General features: G+C 42.9%; 1 protein-coding gene across 4 annotated transcripts; it reads left to right on the forward strand.

Moving 5' to 3' along the window:
• LOC107223744 (innexin shaking-B) lies at window positions 1-24,314 on the forward strand. Of its 4 annotated transcripts, XM_046735985.1 has the most exons (7): window positions 1-697; window positions 1,721-1,851; window positions 1,946-2,150; window positions 18,165-18,384; window positions 18,951-19,240; window positions 19,901-20,159; window positions 23,136-24,314. In XM_046735985.1, the coding sequence occupies exons 1-6, from the start codon at window positions 464-466 to the stop codon at window positions 20,147-20,149; spliced, it is 1,329 nt and encodes a 442-aa protein (XP_046591941.1). In that variant the 5' UTR covers window positions 1-463; the 3' UTR covers window positions 20,150-20,159; window positions 23,136-24,314. The 4 variants fall into 4 exon arrangements, with proteins under 4 accessions (XP_046591941.1, XP_046591943.1, XP_015519022.1 ...); XM_046735987.1 differs by lacking the exons at window positions 1-697; window positions 1,721-1,851; window positions 1,946-2,150 and adding exons at window positions 7,315-7,672; window positions 8,872-9,924 and having other exon boundaries at window positions 23,136-24,311; XM_015663536.2 differs by lacking the exons at window positions 1-697; window positions 1,721-1,851; window positions 1,946-2,150 and adding an exon at window positions 7,315-9,924 and having other exon boundaries at window positions 23,136-24,311.
• Window positions 24,315-24,825: the final 511 nt, after the last annotated feature.

Genomic DNA, 24,825 nt, shown 5'->3' on the forward strand with positions numbered 1-24,825 from the left:
CTGCGCCGCTGACCCGCTCTTCTTATACCTCCAATGCGTTTGTTATAGTGCGTGGCCGTTAAGACCATATATTTAACGACGTCCCGATGAGCATCAGGACCGAGTGTTTTATCCAAGAGCGAACGAGTGATCCGGTCGGAAGCCTAGGTTCCCAGGACCCCTGAGAATAAGGGCTTGTGTCGATTACGAGAGAAACTTATTGCATTCTATCACGCACAAAAAGCCCAATAGACTCGGTGATACGCGGTGAGGATGTTGCAAGTCGTTCGACGCCTGGCCGACGCCAGGTGCTCCACGAACTCCCTAAATCGCACCTCGTGAAGTACAAGGTGAAGCAATGACCTTCTGGCAGGTTCGATGCATGCGCACGGCCAGAAGCTGGGAAAGCTCCGGACCGCAGCTTGTCGAAGTTAGGAGGCGATGAAAGTCAAGGAACTAATTATCGTAGTGACTCCGGCTGGGAATGAGAGCGAACAAGTTCCAGGGAAAATCTGGTCATCCATCGTCCGCGCACCAGGGCAACGATCAGAAGAAGAGCGGCGAGCCGAAACAGTTTCGAAAAGTGAAGAAAAAGCTCGACCAGATCAAGGCCAACGGAAAGACCAAGGGTGCTGGTCGGAAGGGACGAAACGGCGGTGGTCAGGAGTCTGGTTCCAGTGCAATGGACGCGATAAGAAGTCTGTACTTTTTCTCTCACGTGAGTAAAATTCAATGACAATTCTCTACGCGGTCACTCGATTGATTTCGTAAATCGTTGGTGTTGGTTTCCTTTAATAACCCGACCGGGACGAATTACGTGCATCGAATGTTATTCCGCAACCATAATTTGTTGAGGGAGAGAATTAAAGACGCGGAACACGAGACGATCGACAACCCCGGCTAAGGTTGAACCCCGCTCGACGCTTAGCGTCTGTTGATATTGACGTGAGAGTGAAATTATGAAATTCCGCCTGTCAAGACAGCGGACCGTGTGGAGAATAATAAATCTCCACTTCCAACAAATGCCCCCCGCCCCCGTATAACGTATCGCCACAATATAAATCCATCATTGCTCCGCCTGTCGTACTTAGTAACGTCTGACAGACAAGCGATGTGTGTTGCCGGCAGGAGGAACTGCTCAGTTACGTGACGTCGGAATTCCGATTTTCACCCGATAGTTGAAATACTCGACCCACTCGACGGTGATTTAATTACCAAATTGCTTGTGTTCATACTTCGAGAATTACACCTCAATGATAATGATGCTTAGGTCAGGACCTTACAGTATCAGAAAACAGGAATTTTCGACAAACTTATATTAGGTCAAGTTTATTGGATACTATTCTCAAGAAGCCAAACTAATTAATTGATGTGATTGGAGGAAAACAAAAAAAAATAAAGCAAGTAAACATAGATCAAATCTTAAGGGTAGACCACATTGTAAAAAGAAATTTGCATTTTCACTTACAATATTATTATACAAGCTAACTTATAAGTTTTTTACATCGAGAATTGTCTCATGCTAAAAAAATGTTTACACAGTCTTAAATTTATTTTGTACGACAGTATCTTAATTGTTTTTACAGTATTTTAGATCAGTTTGGTGAGGGAACGAAAATTGTTTGTCATCAAACGTGCATATTTGTAAAAATATTGGGATTATCTTTTTAAGACAATTGAACCGTTTTTAAACGTTTCGCGCAAGACTGAGGGCAATGCCAAAACGAAATTTATGATATAGGTGAACAGAGTGAAAACAGATAGCATCGTCTTCAGGCTTCATCGATTAACGGCGGCACTGCTGTTGATATTTTCGATAACAATCAGCACTCGGCAAACCGTGGGGAATCCAATCGACTGCGATCATACAAGGTAAACTCATTCAATGACCAATCACTGGCATCAGACCTTATAACTTTGACCTGACCGCTAATATTTGTCTTTAATTGTAATCCTTATGGTCCAGAGATATTCCCGTGAACGTGTTTAACGCCTTCTGTTGGGTGCACAGTACATATTTCATAACAGCCGCCATGCTGGGTTTGAGTGGTATAAACGTGGCTTACCCTGGCGTCGGACCCTCAAGACATCAACATCCCCAAGGCGAGCACTCGAGCGTCGTGAAACACGTGAAATATTACCAATGGGTAGCCTTCACGCTCTTCTTTCAGGTACATATACATATGCATATAATCTCTTACGTGTAATATCGTTAACGATGCGATAGCAGTTTTTTCCCTCTGAAGCGAAGGCGAAAGTAGTTTTGATAGTAAATATGTACTGCTGGATATGAACTGTCAGGTATATCAGTAGAACATACAGAGTTTCCCTTTGTCGAAAGAAAATGAGGTAAGTTTCGGTGTGTTTTCGCAACTTCTAACTAGGGTATGGCAACGGTGAGATATCAAGAAAGTTCTACTCTTTGGGACGTTGAATTTGGACGTACATGACCTACATCCTTCTCTCCCAAACTTGTTTTGTACCGAAGTACCGAAATGTCGGCTCGTTGATATGATCTGTTCAAATTTCTGAACGAAATGTCTTCTACGCTGTATGTCTATGACGAATTACCTTGATAACGTATTATTTAACTATACTACGTGAATTATACGCAGTCTTACCAATTTCGTCGTCCATTATACAAGACCCTCAATACTGTCACGAATAACTGAGCACGAATGAAAAGAAAATTTGCAATCCACGTACAAGTCGCTTGAAACATTTATTTCACTAACACAAATATGCAAGTTGAGTTAACTCAGGTGAGAAATATTCCAACTGGAACTTAGATAAAGCACCTTGTGTTTTTTTGGAACCAATTAAACATTTTGTAGGTTTCAGGACTACAAGTCATGAATAAGTTTGATCGTGGACTATTTTTATTTATTGTTTACCAAATATATGAAATCATTGTAAATCGTCCGGAAATTGTGTGACCAAAAAAAAAGGTGTCAATAACCGAACGCCGTGCAAGATATTTTTTGGCAAACGACATACGCGCAGGTTTGACGTTTGACGTTTTGTGTTAGTGGGTTGCCTGGCTACAGAGTAAACTTAGACGTAAATAGTGATCGGAATTTTCAGAATAAACAAACCGAGTTCACTTCCTTCTTTATATTTGACCAAAGTTACAATATTTTTATTTTCCACGTGTATTGTTAGCTAACAATAAGAGAACATCTTTTCGCCTTACGTAATCAGTCATCGTTAATATCACCACCGACAATTTAGAGGTTTTAATTCCGTTTCGCCTTTGCTGACGCTTCTTTTCGCATGACTCGTAAACTCCTGTTACTTGATTCCATTAGGAACAACAGCCTCGGGCCCGACCCACCAAAGTGAAAATCTGCGAATATCTAGAGGTCGGTAACTGTGTTCCCGGACTCTTTGAAAGGGCACAAGGGTTTGACCCTTCCTCGGGCAAAACTCGAAGCTTGTAACCGACAGATTGCGGTCGTAATACAAGATATCATATCATTGGATTACGCTATAGAATTGGACCGTAATCTGACCGTTGCGAAAGCGGCATCGCAGAAAATACACAAGTGTAATAATGTAATAATAATTTCTCCTAAGGTTTACGAGAGCAATATATTCGCTGCAAGAGATAACGATCGGCTTTTAAAAATAAAATCGACGTCTGATCGACGGGCGCCTGCACTCTCTGCACGAGAAGGGGTTGGTCGGTGTTACAAATTGATTTGGCTACTTAGAGTGGTAATTTATGGGAAATCCTAGAGAGGATGATATAGCCACGGTCCTCTTCTGATCTCTTGCGTAACTGATCGTTATAGCTGAGAAGTACGTGCGTCATCAAACCTGCGTCTACAAATACGTAATTGCAATCGTCGTCCATCGAGTCCCCAATTACTTATAAAAACAGTGTAGTTAGACAATTGTCGATGCATGGATTCGTCCCTGAAATGGTCGAGGCGACGATCATGTATCGGTGATAATTTCGACCATGCAACTACTCGCCCGGAATATTATCAAACAATGCGCTATACACGCGCTTGAGAAATTATTGAGGACGCGTATATATCGGAGTCATTACTCGAAAATTGATGTGACACCTGTCACTATTAATTGTCAGTAGGCGAATTGTTGCCCGCCGCTGTACTAACACCGAGCGTTATTACCAGGGTAACAGTGCACGATTACACACGCTGTCGTCCAGAAATATACATAATCGAACGGTCAACACGCTTTCGTTTTCTAGTTTTCAAACTCCCTGTGAGCCACATTTCGTTGGTATCAGGCGTGGGTCGTATTGTTAGCAGGTATTTACAGCCGAGTCGTGAGACACTTTAATAAACAATCCTCCATGGTCACGAAATGATTGACGATTGTTGCTTCGGAAATTTTCAGAACACTACTCTGTTGTCTTAATGATCAAATAATCCGACGAACGGTCCGACGACGGTGCATATTGGCACTGCTGTGTCGAGTGATGACTAAATTCTCCTCTCGAGCCGGTACTTTAGATTTTTTAAAATGGTGGCGACTCTGGCATTTTATCTAAAATTGAACGGAAATATGCGGATCAATCTTCATTCAGAAATTAATTCAAACCTCGTGCGGTTCCTTTCCTGCTGATCAGCCGAGATTGATCTCGAACAAGTTTTTCTGTTTCTTCTATCTGTTTTAGATATGTAGATTTCGACAGCCGTAAACCCTCGCTGTTCGTCGTGTTTTTTTTTTTTTTTTTTTACGATTTTTTCGATTAGCTCGTTTCGCAATTTTTATGTAGTCTTCTTATTTTCAGGTAAACATTACCCCGATTTAACTAGCTACAATTCAAACTTAATAAAAACAAATTCACATTCTTCTTTCTTGTACGTTTAATAGAAGCCGCGTTTCGAGCTCCGAAGGATTACAAAATGTTCAGTATATTCGGAAAATCGGAATTAGAAAGTATTTCAAAGCTGCTAAAAACTTTTGAAACTTTGAAAAACCATACGAAACCTTAATCCTGGAATTCAATGCGAGCTCAGTACGAAGAAAATCGACATACGGTAACATTCTCTGGAGAGAATGGCAAAGATAAAAATAATTATTTATATTCGTGTTCGACTGTGAAACAGTCAAACCTGAAACAGTTGAAAAAGCAGTACCTTCCCGATTGTACTTCTGTTGACTTCTGTTGACGTCCGTTGACTTCTTTCCGTTGATCCAGCATGGCTCCTGGAGACTAAGGATGGGAAGACCGCGGATGCCACAGCTATGTAGTGGAGGAGAATATTTTTAGAAATCTTTATAATCGACTGAAAATACACGGACTAAAATTAAGTCACTATTTGACTTTTCGTATTCGTCGATCCGCAGGCGTTGTTTGGGCGTCCCGTACGAATGTATCATTTATCTATTTCTGCGGAAATAAGCGCGAAGCGTAAATCTATTCATTAGACGATGAAGGAAGAGAAAAAAACAACAGTATCCTTGAGATTTATCGCGCGGCTTAGCCGATCTCACGAATAATCTTTCACAACAATCGTGAATACACGTTATAATTTCATCGGACGCGATGCGCCGAGTTGGAAGCGTAAAACGATGGGTATAGGACCATGGGTGGACAGATATATGTCCCTGCGTCGCCGAAAGATCCCACGGGCATAAATACTGAAAGTGACAGGAGGGTGAATTTGTTGCTTTGCGGGCAGTCGTCGTGATGTACCCTCGGGGCCTCGGGAAAATCAAATATTACGTTTATTTTTTACGCGAAAAACTTTAATTTCAAGGCTCTGACGCAACTCCGAGGGCAATCGCACGCGTATATCCATCTGCAGCCACCCGTGCGCTGCCATCAAGTTTTAAGATAATATGTAGTAAATTCCGCAACTTTATATAGTACAACGTCATAACAGCATATGTCATATAGGTATATGTAGATGTACATAACTACCTACGTTACCCCTCGTTGCGGACAGCGCATGGGGCGTATTTTCGAACGTGTATTTGCGTCTTCAGCTTTCTATCCGTTTTGTTCAGTTTTTATAGCTAACGGAATGCCGCTAACGATGAGCTTCGAAAAGGGTACGGAGTCGGACGTAGAAATATGTATTTTAGTTGCACTGAAATACACGTGCTCGAATTATTTCGGGTATGTTTGATACTAAAGTCTGGGTAAAAAATACAATTTTGCGGCAAAACTCTAGAGATATTGCAATATAATACTGGCAATCATCACAGAATTAATCACTCTGCAATATTGAAAAAATATTCTTTCCAATCTATGGACCCATTTCACAGCAGGTATATAGAGTCTGCGTATAATCGGTTCTGCTAAGCCGTGAGATATGCTTGTGATAAAACAAATTTATAATATTTCACGGAATTAAATCGTGGAAGAGGTGTTTTTTCAAAATCCGAATCAGTTAAAATTCTGAGAACAATATATTACGCCAATGTTGTAAAACAGTGTGAAATTAGTTTGAAAATTAAAAAGTAACAAATCACAAAGTTGAAATAGAAAAACAAAATACGAAGAAAAAAACATGCGCACGCACACACGCGATAATTTTCTAACTATACATCAAAGAAAATCTCGCAATTCATTCATATTTTTTATTTCACTCGGGTCTCTGCTGAAAGAAATGTGGGGACAATCTGAGGCGTGCATGTATTTTTTTTTATCTCTGGTCAAGTCACCTATTTTTATGAGAAAACAGGCTATAATAATCATTGCTTGTTCGATTATATAATTAGGTATCACAACTATAAAATAAAGTTGCCCCCTTGGGTGTGCTATCTTTACGGTTAATTTAACTGTATATTCTTTCAAGAGTGCAATTCGAGGTGGGAAAAAGTATTTTTGCTATATCTTTAATCGGAAATTTGTATTCAAATATCTTTGAGATTTTCTTTAATTAATTGAAAAAAAAAAAATTCTGAAGCACATAAACGGGTGGGAATTTATTTTTTTTTAACAAGGAAACGAAGGAAGGGTTGATTTAAAAACTTGTCGGTAAATCCTATGTCGTCAACGATGACCGTCATCGGGGGCGGAGACGTACGCTACAAATTGTGGGCCTCAAATTGCAGGCTGTCGGAATTCCGCAGTTCCGCGTCCCCGCATCTGCGAGGCGCGGCAGATCGCTACTTGTAGTTGAATTTTGATAGCTAATACTTGATAAGAGCTTTTGCTTGGCTTGATTCCGAATACGCGGGGCGCGTGGTCCTATATAAAACCTGGCTTTCACAAGTATATGCCTGTCCGAGAGCGCGCGCTCGACTTGGACTTTGGGATCCGTTCTATTCCTGGAGCCGCTTGCCTCCACCTCTGGTCCTCCACGGAGGGACCGGGCCGTCGAGTGCGTGGCCAGCCAGTCAGTCTGTCGGCTCGCCTTTAGCCGAGAGATTTCCAAAATTTATATCGTCCGTCGTCGAGTATCGAGAGTTTTGAAAGTTGGTTTTGACGGTGGACGAATCGCGGTTGGCGGTGCGCGATCAGTTCGACTATAATTTGGCGTCACCGGGTTCGACGGAACGTGGCGAGATCGGAACTCCCTGCGAAGTGGGTTGGACCAGAATATTATTCACTTGACCCAACGCTAAAGGAACTTGGCAAACTCGCCCTTTTCGGGGGTTGAGCTGCGATCGAGGGGAGAGCATGCGACAGAAATCAAGGTCCTCGTTTCAGCGCTCCTCTACCCAGGTGCGGAAGATACGGTCAGTTCCGGACCGCGGTCACAGAGTGAGTGGGAAATCTGAAATATCGACTCGCCGCGACTGTCAGATTTGGTAACGAGGAAATAGCCGCGGAACAGATACGAGGCTTGCTGCTTTTCAAATTAGAGGAACTTGCATTCCTCAAAGTTACGGATTTTTCAACCGTTTGAAAACGCTCCGCGTTCACCTCCGCAGCTCGTCGACTGGTTTGAAACAATCTGACGTCGCGTTCGATAAACTTTGGGTATCCCGTTGCGTCATGACGCGCCAGCGAGTAAATAAACGATAACTTGCGACCAGAAGCCCGAGGCTGGTTGGATTCGTTGAAAAAGCTTTGTTCCTCGAAGATGGTGGGGTTTCGGTAGACGAAGATCCGGTCGTGTCAGCTTCCTGGAGTACTTACGTAGCGTGAATCAGAGCCGCCCTGCCTGCCGCCCACGAAATTGTTTACTATTCGTTGATATATTTACGAGAGACGTTGTACGGGTTCTCCCGGCTATAGCCTCATTTCTTGCCATCGATGCAAGTATTCCTTCCTCGCCGTGTTAAATCACCGCAAAACTTGCCCGCGGCCTTTCGGGATAGCTCGCCCTCTGTACTCGTTGGTATACAATATCCTTGCGCGCAGGAGAATTGAGAGAATCGCGGATTACCGACGAGAAGACGCTGAGCCCCGAGCTCGCCTCGGTTTCCGCTCTATTTCTGTAATTTCTGTCCTCAAAACATTTCTGCGCGAGGGTACGATCGGGATTCATATGCCCACTTAGTCTTGGTCGCGAATTGCATATGTAGTACGCGGAACAGCGAAAATAGCATCGTGACTCTAAGCGTAGGTACAATAGAACAAAATGACCCGGAGAAGAGAATCAAGAGACAGGCTGATGAGAAACAGCGTTCCGACCGCATCATTCCGCGGCCGCGCGTCGGACTAGAGAATCAGAGCTTTATTGTTACTACAATTGTGTAACACGGAAAGCGTCGAATCGGGTTTACTCGCGCTGGTAACGACAGCTTTCGGCATCGATTCGACAGTTTTATCTCTTCTTCTTGACGCCGGCGTTGCCATTGTCATCTTTCTTATTTTTCGTTCTCCCAAGGTTGCGTTCGCCGCCACTTCGGCAGTTAGTGGAACAGAAAAATAAAATAAAATTAGGTCCCCCTGCCGAGCGGCGTTTTCATCGAACCCTAACTTTGCTTTGGTTTTCGACTGTCGTAAAACTGTAGGAAACGAAGGGTGAGGGAAGGGCTACATCTAGGAACTTTTTCCGGAACGAGGGCAATTTGTCAAGTTGGAAATTAGTCAAAAGAGTTTGAAATATTGGACACCACTAAGACTCCGACCGCCCTGTCGGCGAGATCGCTGGCATTTTCGGGTACCCGGTTTTATCTATAATACGAGGAGGAGGATGAACGACCCGAGAACACCCGCTTGGTCCTCGAAGAATCTTAGCGGAATGGAGACAAATAACACGTGATGATCGCCCCGCTCTCTGACAAGATTAATCTCAGCCCATCCGTCCGTTCGCGCTCGCGTATAACGTTGATGTCGCAGGAACACCTGAACCGCGAAAATAAAGGAGCGCGCTCGGATACGGCGCGGAAAATTTGCACACGTGTGCCGATAACTTTGTATGAAAAAATCGACGTATACGCCGCAGTGTAACAATCGTCTAGTTCCTTAAAATAAAACCCATTAAAACCATACGACTCGATATGAGAACAATTAAAGTCGCCCTAAAACGTTCGAAGTACGGAATATCGTCGGCAAGGTGCTTCGCAGCGAGTGCCTGGACAAATCTGCAGGTCGCAACGCGGAGAACTCTGGGACCCCCGGTGTCTGAGGATTATTCGGTAATATTCTGCTCAACGGCAGAGACGAGGACCCGCTGCGCGACGGGATCGTAGTGCGTCAAGATGTTGGACATATTTCGCGGTCTGAAGAACCTCATCAAAGTTTCCCACATCCACATCGACTCGGCGGTATTCAGACTCCACTACAGCATCACTGTCATGCTGCTCGTCGCCTTCTCCCTGATCGTTACGACCCGGCAGTACGTAGGCAATCCGATAGACTGTATTCACAGCAAGGATCTGCCCGAGGATGTCCTGAATACCTACTGCTGGATTCACAGCACCTACACGATAACAGCGGCCTACAAGAAGAAGGAGGGCTCGGAGGTTCCATTTCCCGGGGTCGACAACTCCAAGGCCCATCCGGAGAGTGAGAAGAAGGTCTACAGGTACTATCAGTGGGTCTGCTTCATGCTCTTCCTCCAGGTAACTCTCACTCAACCCTCAACCGTTCAATCTTCTCACAGCTTTGCACTCAGTTTTATTTCAACCGGGCGTAAATCCGCCGCAAGTCTTTATCGCTTGTGTCGACCTCGACCGATGTGAGGTGCGAAAAAATTGCGTTATAGTTCTGCCCTTACAATGTGTCGACGGCCAGGCATCGCCTTGTAAGCGAAACTTCGACATCGGTAAACATCGATGTAAACTTGGGCCGGTTTGGTTCCAAACACGCCGAAAAGATGCACTCGATTGAATTAGGGACCCCCTTTCATCAGTCTTCGCACCCTCCCCGATGCTTCTAGAGTTTACATTTCCTCCGGTATTCCCGCGACTCGTTAATTAACCGCCAACTCCTTTCATCTCCGGCGCTCTGATCCTGAGTTGAACGATTTTCCCATCGGACGGGAACATTAGTCTGAATTTCCGAACGAGCGAAGTCACTTGTAACATATCTATATACACTCTGGCGTCAGCCTAAGTGTCCATCGCGGTTGATGAACGATCTTTCGGCGCCACTATCAAAGTCAAGCAATTCGTATCGGTCCAGTTTCTTCCTTGACAAAGTTGTGCTGCAGATCCGGTTGGTTTTAGCAAAGGAATTTATGTCAGCACTACGAAAGAAAAAAAAACCTCATCAGTCTCTCACTAAATCTTCAATACAAAAAGGCAGAATATTTTCAGTCAGGAAAAGCATGGATTATATTTTTCGCTTATAGAATCTTCTGCACATTGGTTCAACAGATTCACGAGGTACGGCGAGCCGATATAAAAGGCTTACACCCTTCTTAACGTTTGGCGAATCTTCTAACATAGCCGCGGGGCTGAGTGGCTTCAATTGTATCGAAGTAGCCCAGGATGGTGTCAAGGCTGAATTTCCGTTAGACAATCATAATTACACGGAAAGTAATATATTGTGACCATGTGTAAATGGAGTCGTTGGGAAGGTTACATATGAAAAGGTGGTGGTGGTTGTTGGGTTTGCGGTCACGCGGCTTACTATATCAGCTTATAACCAGACTAGTTCATTGCCAAGAAGGAAACCCTAAACGGGCATATTTCTCATTTAAGCGCCGCTTCCTTCGCGAGTCTCGCGATCACTGGGTTGTGTCACGTGTGCCAATAATGATCAAGGATACAACGCTAACTATTAATGCGATGGAGTCCGGTGGAACTGCACAGCTTTATCAATTATATCTATTTCCAGCGGTCAATTCAGCTGCATCGCGAGTAAGACGTCAAGCATTGAGAGGTGCTAGCTGGATTTTTCTGTAATAAATAATTTCCACGCTTGAAAATCTTAGCGCTGGAGGACAAGTTGTTTCGATATAAAATTTTAGAAATTGTTTTTTCGATGGATAGGCATTTGCAATACTCCTGTGATGATTTTAGATCTTTCGAGAAGTTCAATTTAAACCGATTGACGTGTACATAGTATTTCAAAGCAATAGCAAAATTTTTTTCGGCAATAGACAGCTAATAATCGACCTACGCGAACGGTAGCGTAGCTGTTGTCGAGGGTATACAGATCGTAAAGAATAACCCCTCGTTTCGCGTGGCGCGCAGCACCTTTCATCAAACTTCGAATCCGAGGTGTAAGTATCAGGGGAAGTTTTCCGGCCAAGGCCGGAGCAAGCCCTGCCTCACGTCTGACTCGCGTGCTTTTCCAACAATAGTTTGACAATGACCTGGATGTCTAATTTTCGGTGTCATCTGAGTCCAGCAGGTGTCGTCGCGCCCTTTTCTCTCGGATTTTTGCATCAACGACTCGTACCGCGATGAATGATAAGAGGCTGCACACGCGTCGCTCATCAGAGAGAGCCGCCAAGTGATGCGCGAGGTTTGACGATCGTCGCACACTTTAGCGAACTAGACAAATAAGCATAGTGAAAAATACCTAAGTTCATATCAATATTTTTCTCTCTCTCCTTTCTTTACTCTTGAAAATGAAATCGGAGAACACGTGATAATTTATTTATGAACGATAATAAATAACGCAGTCAAGGCGCCACTGTACAAGCGAACCGCGGTTATGTATCAAATTTTGTTCAATTTTAATTGGTTCTTGTACGAGCCGCGTCTCGAAACGCAATAATTTCCGGACGCTAATAGACCGGAGGCTCATTAAAGCTATGGTTGACGATCTGTAAAACTTCTGAAGTTTTCCGAGTATTTCACAACCGGGTAAGAGTCATCATGCATGATCGCAAATGAGAACGGCACGGACACAGAGTCGCAGATCAAAGTTTCAATGTGGAAATGAGTCGAAGAGATGAGAGTGGGTTTGATTCTTCCCTGTCCTCGAGTTTCAATGTCGAAATTCATGTATACGTTTTTCTACCGAGCCGTGCGGCGCCGAGCACCTAATTGCAAATAGTTCGCGTCGCTTTTCACTCGAGATGAGCGAAAACGAATTCTACGGGAGTTGTAGGCAAACTACACGTATACACATACATATATACTTAACACTTGTAAGTTGGTACGTGGCCGCGGGGCGGAAAACACAATTACACGCGTGACGAAGCGCCGCGTTTGCGGGATTTAAACGCTCTGCAAAACACGTCGCCGCGTGCAGGCTCCGCCTTAATAAGCCAAGCTCAACACTTCCGGTTCAGTCGCTCACACCTTCTTCGTCACCGTGCTTCTGCCCGCCGTCGGCCACTCGACCGTACGCGTCGTGCCGCTATTCCTTGCTTGCTTCCTCGCCTGACCGCCACGATCCTTTTCTACTTGACTTTCGAGCGTCTGACCGTAGGTCATCTATCACTACTATTCGAAGCTGCACGTCAGGGGACTTGGGTCCGAGAATGGTTCGAGAGCAACAGACCTGACTTTAACGGTGATAGAACGCCTCGCTCAAACTTGGCCATCGCGACGCGTCGCGTAAATCCCACAAGCATCTGTATTGCTCGAGGCTCAGGGGTCGTTTTCTTCGAGCGGTTATAGCGAGAGGAGAATTGCCCAGACACGGTATGTTAATTTGGTATCTTTTTTAGGAAAAGCTAGTACTGTCATTTTGCGGCCCTCCTTTTCTCGCATGTCGTTTTGCAGTTCGGATTTAATACGTCAAAGGAATGTTACGATAGTGCCTCGAAAGTGCGAAACTTACGTTCAATCCTTTCCACTGGGGATAAATTATAAAAGAAAATAAAACTAGTAAAACAAAAAGACAATTACAGTATTGATAGAGACGTGCACGTTGAAAAACGTTTGAAGTTTTCTTCTCACATCTTAAACATCGTTTTTCAAACGGTTCTTTCAAATGTCTTGCACACAGTTGTAACTTGGAATATGTTATTGTTAGAAATGTTCTGGCTTTAGAGTCGTTTATTAGGAAACTTCGTTTGTTCAGTGATACGTGACGATAAAAATTACCCGATTACAACGGGCGCTATTCATCAAAGAGATTTTTATTATTGTGCCTTTTGGAGCGTAACTAAACAGTAAGGAACCACGTTGAATATACGTGATGAAAGGTCTATAAGAAGGAGTTACACCATATTAAATGGATGTATATCCAGGCAAGAAGTGCAAAACATATTTAATCAACTTTGGCCATTTTTGCATCGAGTCTCACGGTTGTACTTAAATTGAAATACGGTCTCTACGTATCTGGAGGTATAAACGTGCAATTTATGTTTAACAACATTGTATAATGAGTGAAGGGTCAAAAGCAATACCCAAGCAGGGTGGATTTGATGTGGTGAGTATAGCGAGCGCTGCGGGGTAGCTTCGAATATTTTAATTAAAAAACAAACAAAAAACGTATAACTCAGTTGTTCTCGGTCTTGAATTCCAAGCTTGTATCCGACCTTGGGCTTTTGCCCGTTGTACCAAGTCAACGCAAGTATTATTCAGTCCAACGTAAAATTGGTGGTACAAATGGAGACGTTAAGACTAAAATTATGTAGAAAAAGTAACTTGTAACAGCTGGCTTAAATTAACAGCAAAGCAAAATGAAATGGAGCAGGACTCCACGAATTCCTGAATCATTCTTGCAAAACGAACTAAATCATTCAGAAGACGCCACGGTTATACGCTTTCTGGGAAGCGTTCGTAAGCGGGGGACAACGATCCATTGGTTTGTTGCGTTTGTGAAGACCTGTGACTAAGCCACGTACGCATTCTGACGTGGGCGAATTGAGACAAGAGTGCTTACCACTCAAGATGACTCTTATAGGCAACGTCGGAAAAGCGGAAGAATTATCGATGTCGAGAGCGTGCTTGAGGCATCGTTTATATGGCGACGAGAGGAATTGACGCGAATCACATTCCTGCCACATGCTGGTAGTATTCACTGTTTTACTCGTCAATTTTATTAGGGTGTAAAACAGCTTCGCATCGAGGATGCTTATTAATTATCAATAGTTAATTAATCGTGCCGTAAATTCCTGAGTGGCGGATTGAACATAATGAAGTGCAAACATGCCCGGTACCTTTCCACAAATAATACCGTGCCGAAATTTTTCTACCACCATTTCACTCTCAAGTCTGCCTTTGTTTATACGAGGCAAATAAAGCTGGATAAGCGAATGAACAATAAATAATCGTTAAGAACCGACTCGCACACTTATATGATAATTGACAAAACGTGTCAGAGTGTCGGTCGGTTTCAAAGTCCATTATCGATGCTCCCAAAAAGATTTAGCTAATCTTAGCATCTAAGGCCTCCGAAAAGAGCACTCTTCAATCATATAATCCGTACATAAACCTATGTACGTATACATATTTACCTACGCAGGTCGATCCTGCCCGGATACCTACAGTATGCTTGGCTTAAATCTATTAGGAGGTACACTTCTTAAGATTGATTTCACCTTTCACATGACACAGGGAGTTGGCTTACACGTTCCTCTTATTCCTTCCCTTGCCGTCATCCGATCATCTTCATCCGGTTATCGACAATTTGCAATCGAGAATGCGATAATCGACTGTATTTCACACAGTAAATTTGGAACACTGTGCCGACTTCAAGTCTTTGCCATTAGGCCGTGTGAACTTTAATCCCTTTCTTCTCTAGTTGTCGTATCATATCTGCTTCACGATCTCTCATCCGTTCCCATTTCGCCAAGTTTTTGGGAGTTGTTAATTTCCTGATCAACACTACCGCACCCGGCGCACCTAGTTAATCTGAAATCTCAGCCTGGTTGGCACCCGTTTACAAGACTCTATGAGGGCCAGTATTGGACGGAGATAATATAAGTCGTGTCTTGCGTGTAAGTCGTCCTAGACTTGTAGTAGTCGTAGTTGAGGCCAAGGGAACAAGGGAGGCCAAGGGGGGCCAAGGGAGGCCAAGGGAGGTCTAAGGAGGCCTCTCAAGTCTTTCTTCAGTCTTCTAACAGCTCGGCTCTGTGTTCCACGTGTTTATTCCGTCCTAAGATTGTGTTCCTTACCTTGCTTCTACATCGTTACTTCTCCATTCTTCTTCATTTCCTCCCAGACCGAAACTATCACAGTTGCATGCTACTTGCTTGGCAATCTGTGAGCGCCCTGCAGGATACCAATTGCTGTCGAGAATTGTAAAGTGCAGCAGTTATCCAATCAGCAAAGCGGAGAAGTATCGATAAGGAATCAGAAAGAATTTCAGCTGATCGTACTGTACCTGAAACCTTGACTTGATTCAGAAGAAAATTCAAGAGGCTGCAACTGTCAAAAGAATACAAAACAGTGAAGGTGGAAAGATGCGTTTGTGAAAATGTTAATAAGAAGGGTAAAGTTGCGCGTCTACAGTCTGCCTCTGAACTTGATCTTCGATCGGAATAATAATTTGTCTTCCGTGATCAATGTGGTGCTGATCCCCGGCTGGATTGACACTTCTTAAAGTCAACACGCGCGGCAGAAGCCTCTATGTCACGGAGGCTGAACACTGCGAGTGGTTCCGACGGTGAAAAAGCTAAGGGATTTGCATCCCTGCTTGAAAATTTAGGGGGAGCATGCCGATCATGCTAAAAATGATCGATATTTTTGGCTCGATCAGATCGTTGTTCAAGGTCCAGCGGGTTTCTGAAGACACGCTGATATTCCGACTACATTACCGAGCCACCGTCGCTCTACTATTGGCTAGTTGCTTGACCTTGGCATGCAAAAGCCTATCCGGATCACCAATTCACTGCGAGGCTGCTGGTTCTGTCGACAAAATAGTATTGGAGACGTTTTGCTGGTTACACACGACGTACAGCATGGTACACGCGTTCAACATGAGCCTGGGTCAGGCGGTTCCTTACCCGGGTGTTTTCAACAGTAAAGCTGTCGTACATGGCCACGGTCCACAACCCTTGGTCAAACAGCACAAATACTATCAGTGGGTCATCTTCGCACTTCTCTTCCAAGTAAGCTGCGGTTTATCTTTCCGTGTAAATACAACATGAAGTAAATGCAACGGCCGATATGTATTGTGCCCTACATTCATCTTGCGGTACCTAACGCAATTTTCGCCTATTAGCTGTCCAGTCTTCTGAATCCTAATTCGCGAGGTCTACTTAAAATAAAACAAGTCGTGGCCAAATGCTGACCGCATTACGTCTCGAAGGCTTTTAAAGTCTGCTACGAATTCTCTAGGCTAAGTCCATTTTAGGCCAGGCCGAGAATAGTATTTTTCTTTGTACCTGATTTAAAATATTGTTGTTAGAGATTTTGGCTACATAATTTTTTCAAAGAAATCTGCGAGGTACTTTTAAACTGATCACAAGAAGAGACGACTCGTTCTTGTATATTATATTTCGTTTTGCTCGTACTCTAGGTCGTACACTATCATTTTTTTGCTCTTTTAAGTGGGTAAACCGTATATAGAACTCCATAGGATATTTGTAATCTACATCGCTATGTCATGAACATTGTTGGGACTATTGATTTGCACGTTTGAAAGAACATTCGTATCCCAGCTTATTGGCGAAAGGGCAAATGCATATCGATGGGTGACACGAAAATTGAAACGAATTGGTAATCCTGTGTCACAAGCCAGTGCCACCTGTGTCGTAACGTAATTGGGTCTTTACAATTGTGATCGGTGATTGAAAATGGATCGCTGTTACGCAGAGTACATGATGTACAGGTTGGGGAACAGGTGAAAAGTTTTTGTTCATAATTGCGTTATCAAATCCCTTTCTGAAGTAGTAATTTGTTTCTGTCATTTGCACTTGGCAGAAATTCATGGTCTGTAAAATTTCAAACTACGCAATACTCCAGCAAGCAATTGGTTCCAGGTTCAACATGCTCTTAGACCATTTAATATAGCGTGGCTCGTATCCACCTTTATTGCCACTCGTACGTAGAACGGCGTCGTTCTCATATCCGGAAAGATTTTATATGAACTTTTAATATTTCGAGAGATGAATTTGATCAAGAGGCGAAAAGTAAATCTCCGCACGTGACAGCAGGAAGCTTCTGCTTCCTGTTTTCTTAGGCTGACAGTTGCACGTGCAGACACCGTCCTTCTTGAAGTTAACCATCATTCTCAAAACATTAGTCTGAAACACACATTTCTATACACATTTATTGATCCTGTCCAATATCGTCATTCGTACTTTTGAGCGCGTACATTTATTAGATCAAAGAGAGGCAATACATACGATAACTGGAAGCTATGCTATTATGGAACAAGATCCAGTTACTCGAGCGCTGAAAGTTGAAAAATGGCATTCGTATGTATGTCCGTTTTACACATCCTCCACACCCTTGGCATCAGAGGAAGATGAATGCCAAAATGAAAGTGATAAGTGAAATATATCGGTAGCCGAGAGTAAGATTAAAATTATTCTTGGAAACGATATAATAACTTGCAAAGTGGAGGTAAAAGGATGCCAAAGCGTGCTCTAATGGCATCCTAAAACACATCCTCTGTTTTATGTAAGTCGAGGTAAGGCGGTATGTGCGAATCCAGTACTTAGGGTCCACATGTTTAGGTCAAGCGGCTAGTAGTCGGTGGCCGATACGAACGCGGGCGACGGAACTGTAAGATTTGGAGTCGCGCCAAAAAGCTTATGATATGGAAAAACTTCAGCCTCGTGCGCAGACGCGCGAACGTTGAATACGTGTTTTGTTTCTCGCACGTGAACGTAGGTGCATTGACACCGGCTTTAAAATGTCTGTGCAAACATGGCGAACAATTGACGTGTGATTAGAAACTATTGTTATTGCACGAGATGTGGATCTTTATTTCTGTACGTGCAACTCGTTGAGATACTTTAAGCGTTGTTTTCGTTTACCAAACTTGGCCAATTCTGTTACAGGCAATTCTGTTCTACACACCGCGATGGTTGTGGAAAGGATGGGAAGGTGGGAAGATCCACGCGCTTATGATGGATCTGGATATTGGCATCTGCTCAGAAGTCGAAAAGAAACAAAAGAAGAAGCTGCTACTAGATTATTTGTGGGAAAACCTGAAGTACCACAACTGGTGGGCGTATAGGTACTACCTCTGTGAGGTTTTGGCCCTCATTAACGTCATTGGTAAATAACTTATTCCACGAAGTTCGAGCACGCATGAATTTTTTCTTTTTTTTTTGTTCCTTTCGTTTCTCCTTTCCTCTGTTGCTAGCCCGGCGTAATTCAGTATGACATACATAGGTGCCGGGTGAATTGTCCGTCCCAAGTTTAGCGATATGTACGTACCCTATGTATATCACTTGACTAGTATTTGATAGGCTATAACGATATAAGCTGATTTTATTCATTGCAAGCGTAAAAAAAAGATCGGTAAATGAATGAACTATTTATAGAGATTTGGCAGGCGTACAACTGGCAACGTCACAGTAATCTTAGAACCAGCTATTAGAACAATGTACCTCTGTGATCTCTAAACGTTTCTTACGACCCAGAGTTTGATCTTTGACTCGTATCAGTCGGCGATGACGCCCCTTGTTCAAACGAGTAGTACATGGTCCAATGGTACATGTCTAGGGTTTTCCCCCCCGGATCTTCCGGCAATGCAATTGGTATCTGACCGAGCGTATTGCTCGCAAGCGACGATTACTGGAAACAGCGGTGTTTGATTTTGAATTCTTTTTTTTGCATAGGTCAAATGTTTCTAATGAACCGGTTCTTCGACGGAGCATTCCTGACGTTTGGTATTGACGTTCTGAGGTTCCTCGAATCTGACCAAGAGGACCGAGTCGATCCGATGATCTTCGTTTTTCCGCGGATGACCAAGTGTACTTTTTACAAGTACGGAGTTGGCGGAGAGGTGGAGAAACATGACGCAGTCTGCATACTGCCTTTGAACGTAGTAAACGAGAAGATTTATGTCTTCCTCTGGTTTTGGTTCCTACTTCTCGGTGCTCTAAGCTTCATGACCGTCGTGTACAGGGTACGTAGGTCGTCCAAATTTTTCAATTTCCGTTCTACTACCTTGTCATAATATCAATCTTGTCAACGGCCTTTGGCTCTAAGTAATCACGAGAATCGTCGGTTTGATATAACGTGCGTCAAGAATCCCGGTATGCCGGAAGTACCGATGACAGCAGTTGACGTCATTACATAAGCAGCCTTCAAAGATCAAGACTCAGTCATGAGGTTATTGGAGGTACGTCGTTACAAATATCGAAATATCGGGCATGCGAACGGGGTAGGAAATACTCGAGGTTTTCAAATTCGTACAGACTGTGAAATATTTTCATACCATTCTTCCGGAGTGGGAGACGCATGGAACTATCTAACAGTGAATCGTAATACTGAGTATCAATAAATAACGCATTGCTTCGGAAATCAGTATCACATTTATCCAAAGTAGCAGCACTTTATCCCTGTAATGAGTCATTTCGCATTTACTGCCGTGCCACGGGGACCATTATCGCTCGAGCCTGGTATCGGACTTTGCAAAAGGTGCAGGCAAACTCAATGTCGTAAAGTTTCGGCGCGAAGTGATATGCGCGTGCAGCTCTGCGGGAAATCCTTGAATCAACATCTCGCGTTGACGACAGACTCCGTCAAGCGTGCATAAGTAATGTTTATCTTTGGCTCGCCACAGATCGTGATAATATTCTCACCACGAATGAGGGTCTACCTGTTGAGACTGAGATTTCGCCTAGTCCGAAGAGAAGCTGTGGAGACGATAGTCAGACGGAGTAAAATGGGAGACTGGTTCCTCCTCTACATGCTGGGAGAGAATCTGGACACAGTGATATACAGGGACGTGATGCACGACCTGGCCAACAAGTTGGCATCGAGGCATCATCACAGCGTCCCCGGCATTAAAGGCGAGCTCCAGGAGGCGTAGCCAAAAACCCGTAAGTTTCGAAACTCATTGAGGCTTGCACTATTTTCAAAAAATCTCATCATCTGCCCCTAGCCGAGGACGAACCTTAACAATAAATTATCGGCGAGGTGCCCGCGAGTTCGGAAAGCAACGCGACTACACGTGACGCGGTTTTGAGGGCTCTGGGCGAGGCGGGGGGCGGTGGGCCGCTCCTATTTGGAGCGCGGCAAGCATGCAGTCTTAAAATATTCCTCTATTGCCCGATAGACAGATAGGAACGGCCACCGGCACCGCTGTGGCGACGGTGTGCGCTAGAGTCTCGTTACCCTGCGGCCCCGAGAAGTTGTTTTATAAACTGGCCATCGGAGCCGGGCGGTCGGTAGGTCTTCGGTCTTTGGTTCCCGCGCTGTTCTGGAGAGAATTGTTGTTTCCCTCATCCAACGAAGAGCTTGGTTCTAAATTTAATCAACCTGCAGTTGCGAGCCTCGATGCTCTATGCCGTTCTTTAACTATTTTTATTATGCCTTTTAACGAATTTTACTCTCTTCCTCTCCCTGGAAAAAAGTTATTGCAGCCATGCCGAGGCGTCTCGTTCTCCTTAGCGACGTTTTAACGGACCGACGCTGGTTCCACGTTTGATATCACTTTGATGTTATGCTAACAATAGTCACGACGGAATGACAGGGCGTTAGGAATGAGCGCCGAGTTTCCGGTGTTCCCATGATGCTCGAAAGACGGATGAATCCCCGGGAGAAGCGAATACTGCGTTGCAAGTATAAAAACAACGTGGGCACGTTATTGCACAGCATATCGTAAATATGGGGAGTAAGTGTTTGGCAATATCGTGAACGTTTTTCGCGGGGTATCCTCTTATAATTCGATTGCGGCAACAAATAATATGCTTAATTATACACTCGGAAGTTATACAAGCTAGTTAAGTTGTTTAAAATATAGTTGGTATACGACGCCGTTAAGGACCCAAATATTAGATGGGCAGACAGCTTCTGGAATCACTCCGTTCGTTTCAATCATGGGTCGCGGGATCGGTAGGCATGAGCGGGAAAAACCAGGACACCGGTAGCACATGTGTATCACGTATGCGTGTGGCGAACCAGACGGTCGGTCGATTCGGTAGGGAGCATCGTACCTCTTCTCGAGTCACCGAGCAGCGGGCGCTCTCTGCCGATCGCAACGGCGAGCCGAATTAATTTAACTCGCTTGTACGCGAGCACGGTTCGTTTGTTGTTTCAGGCCTGCCGTGCCGCTGCTCTCTCTGCCCGTATGATTCGCCACGGTTAGTAACGCGTCTTATGTTTCCCTTAAGACTTAAAAAATGGCGAAAACTTAAGGGGGCGTTTACGGCCGAAAAATCGGTTTATCGGTTTTTTGCATTCTTGTTCGTTTTCATCCCTCCTTCGAATGGGCGCGTTGGGACTTAGTTCCTAAAAAAATTTTTGGGTGTCGAAAACGTTTAATTTGTATATACCGCATACTGCAACTCTTTCAGAATTTTTAACGCATTATTCTTCACGTTTGATTTTTCAAACCTCAGCGCAATGTTTCTCTAGTTTCTGGCCGATTCACCTGAAACCTTTACATGTTGTTATTTTAAAGTATTTTTCACACGTCGTCATAGAATTTTAGCTAAATTCTCACCCGGGAGTGAGATCTAATAAATTTTGTGTCGAAAAACTGTTAATTTTTTGTCAATATTCGAAAAAATTATATATTTTCGTTCAAAATGAAGGTATTGAAAAAATCCTACGACAATTCGTGGGTATTTACAAGTAGATTACGCCAAGAAAATCCGTGTGCTATGCCACAAATGTTAAGTGAAAAATCTTGCGCGCAATGAACTTTCACCTTTATACACTTTATTAAAATTGCACTCTGTGCATCACCCTGATACATTTAGATGACGAATCTAAGGGGGCAAGTTTATTCTAAAAGATGTAAGAGATGTATACCTAAAGCTTCTAGTAATAACATTAGCGATCCATTGTTTTCATATACCAGTCCCAGACGCAAGGCTATCGGTACTGAAGTGATCAATAAAGCCGTTATTCAATTTTGAGAGGGAAAAATGTTCACTCTTTGTTTCATTTAAAGAAAATTTTATTCACATATCTACATTATCAATCAACTGCCCTAACCACTTTCTGTTACATCACACGACACTAGCCAATGAGAGGCTGTGAGGCAGTTATAAATATGTACGAATCGTAGAAGCTGACTGGTAGTATTACGAAGAGAGAAAAAAATTCAATCATCGTCATTATTATCACCGCTATTTGAACAAATAAGTTCCGAGCGAATTCTTCGGTGCGCTCAGCATTATCGTAGTGGGAGAACTTGTTGGTTCCAATGATTTCAAACTGTCGATGCCGGACTTGCGAAGTAGAGTTGTAACAGTCAGCGACAGCGCTGACAGAGATCTTCCAGTCGGCGGCAACAGATAGCGACACTTGGTATCAGTTTCCATAACGATTACCTCGTCCTAACGTGCTTCATTTTAATCTAGTTATCAGTAAACGCTCGTTCGTGACGGACGCACGTAAATACGTTGCTTTCCTTCATTCTCCCGAGTTGCTTTCTGCTACAAACCAGATCAGAGTCCGTCTGCAGTAGGATATTTACCGACCTAGTAAAAGAAAAATAGTACATCGCAGTCTATCGACTATCGGCTGCCACATAACAATAAGCTAGAGAAAAGCATTTCGGGTTACATAGCGAATAAGAAACAAGAGTCGAAAAATAAAAACAAAATATTTGCCTGAACTCACATACCGACACATTCAACATAGGTACAGTATATGGGTACCTCACGTTTGAGCTATAACTGAGACGAGTGCTAAACGACGCGATATCGCCCCAAGATGACCTCGATCACGTCCGGGTTACAAGTCGTCTACGATTTTGATCGTTATTTTGACGTGTTCATTTACATCTGACGCAACCGGATCGCATAAGCGTAACGCCTGTAATACGTAAATTGTTCTTATTCCAGACGCCATTAACATCGATTTGTGTCTTCCCCATCGATCTCCAGCCGAGAGCATCTCAACCAACCAAAGGAGTTTCATTATTTATTTGCATCTTATACCAACTTCGTATACCAGGCTACGCATCAAAATCATCTGCCTATGTGTAGGGACGTGTGTAAGAATACGCCTGTCGTTACGAGATTTTGGTAATAATCATGCAAGATAGTCGATATGGGCTTAATTGTGTATTATAATTATTATAGTAACAGGCACTTTAGTACTATACATGATTATCATTATTATTGTTATTATCATCGGCGGTGTCGCCAATGCTAGATCCATAAATTTTATTGTTATCTTTATTCTCATTATTTTTATTTTATTTCTTCATTGTTATTGAGGTATCGCTAATATTACCATTATTATTATTACAATTATTATTATTATCGTTATTTATATCGAGTTTTTAAACTTGAAAAAGACGCGTTTTGTACGAGTGATAGGTGGTAGTTATAGTAATAATTACAGAGAGTGAAAAAATTAACGAGATGAAAATGAAAAATAAAAATATAATCGAGGGGTGTGTGCTCGTAAAGCGCATCGCTATACCTCGATCAAGAAGTGAAGATTTATTTAATGAATAAATCAAATTTTATTTAATAATAATAATAATAATAATAATAATAATAATAATAATAATAATATCTATATAGTTGAAAAAAGACAACTGCCACTATTGCGCGTGATTCGAAGAGTGTATAGGGATATTAACCTATTTTTAAATGGTACGGAGGACCAAGGTAAATTTCGATAAACATTCTTGCCTTTCGCGTTAAAGTTGCAGATTAAGGCTTCTCGAACAAATCATATTTCCGTTCAATAAATTCAGTGTAGGAGGTTTGTGCAGACAATTAGTTGCAGTACTTGCAGCAAGTTTGTCGTGATTTAAAACCGGTCTGTTCATAAAGCCTACTTATGCGTACTTAAACAACACACGAATACATCAAATACAGTTATACATATGTATATGTGGTGAAAATTTTTACGTATAACGGAAAATGTTGAAACAAAATGAAAAAAGAACAGAAGTGATGCAGTGATATATTCGCATATATATATATATCTGCGTGTAAAGTGTAGAGATTGGCGTGAATGAGACGAACGTGAAAAAATAAACGATTTTCAATATAAAATCTGACGTAGTGTTGGTCGATTATTTTGATATCCAATTCACGTGTGGCTTGTGCATATAAGTGGAGAAAAAGCTCTTCCTCTTTACCGGCCTGGCCTCTTGACTCGACGAATAGCGGCTGCGTCGTCGCTGGTCAGCTATAAATGAATAACATTTCAATTTCTTATTTATTCAGAAATCACATACGACCCACAACACGTTTTGAATTAATTCCGCGAAAGTCTGTGGCCCTATATGTTTTTTTATGAATATTTATTATTGCATCTCGTGTTGATCGCGTCGGTACTTTTTGTTTTATTCTTCTCCATCCTAAAAACTTTAAATATTATTAACCTCTTGACGAGAGAGGGATGTTTATAAAAAAATCTTTTATGACCTGACGTCAATATGCTTTATGCTATAATACGATATAATAAAAGCGACTTTTCAGGCCTTCCAAGTGGTAACCGATTGTTTGGTGTGGACTATATGTATAGTGCGGATCCAGCATAACAATAAACAATAAACCTACTCATCCGCGT

Source organism: Neodiprion lecontei, chromosome 3 (genome assembly GCF_021901455.1).
Source record: "Neodiprion lecontei isolate iyNeoLeco1 chromosome 3, iyNeoLeco1.1, whole genome shotgun sequence".
NCBI classification, from domain to species: domain Eukaryota; kingdom Metazoa; phylum Arthropoda; class Insecta; order Hymenoptera; family Diprionidae; genus Neodiprion; species Neodiprion lecontei.

Bases quoted from the DNA above. Each gene is read 5' to 3' on its own strand.
- LOC107223744 (XM_046735985.1), top strand. From the start codon at position 464: ATGAGAGCGAACAAGTTCCAGGGAAAATCTGGTCATCCATCGTCCGCG. The intron at 1,852-1,945 runs GTAAACTCATTC...CTTATGGTCCAG, and splicing joins ATCGACTGCGATCATACAAG to AGATATTCCCGTGAACGTGT. The intron at 2,151-18,164 runs GTACATATACAT...ATTCTGTTACAG, and splicing joins CCTTCACGCTCTTCTTTCAG to GCAATTCTGTTCTACACACC.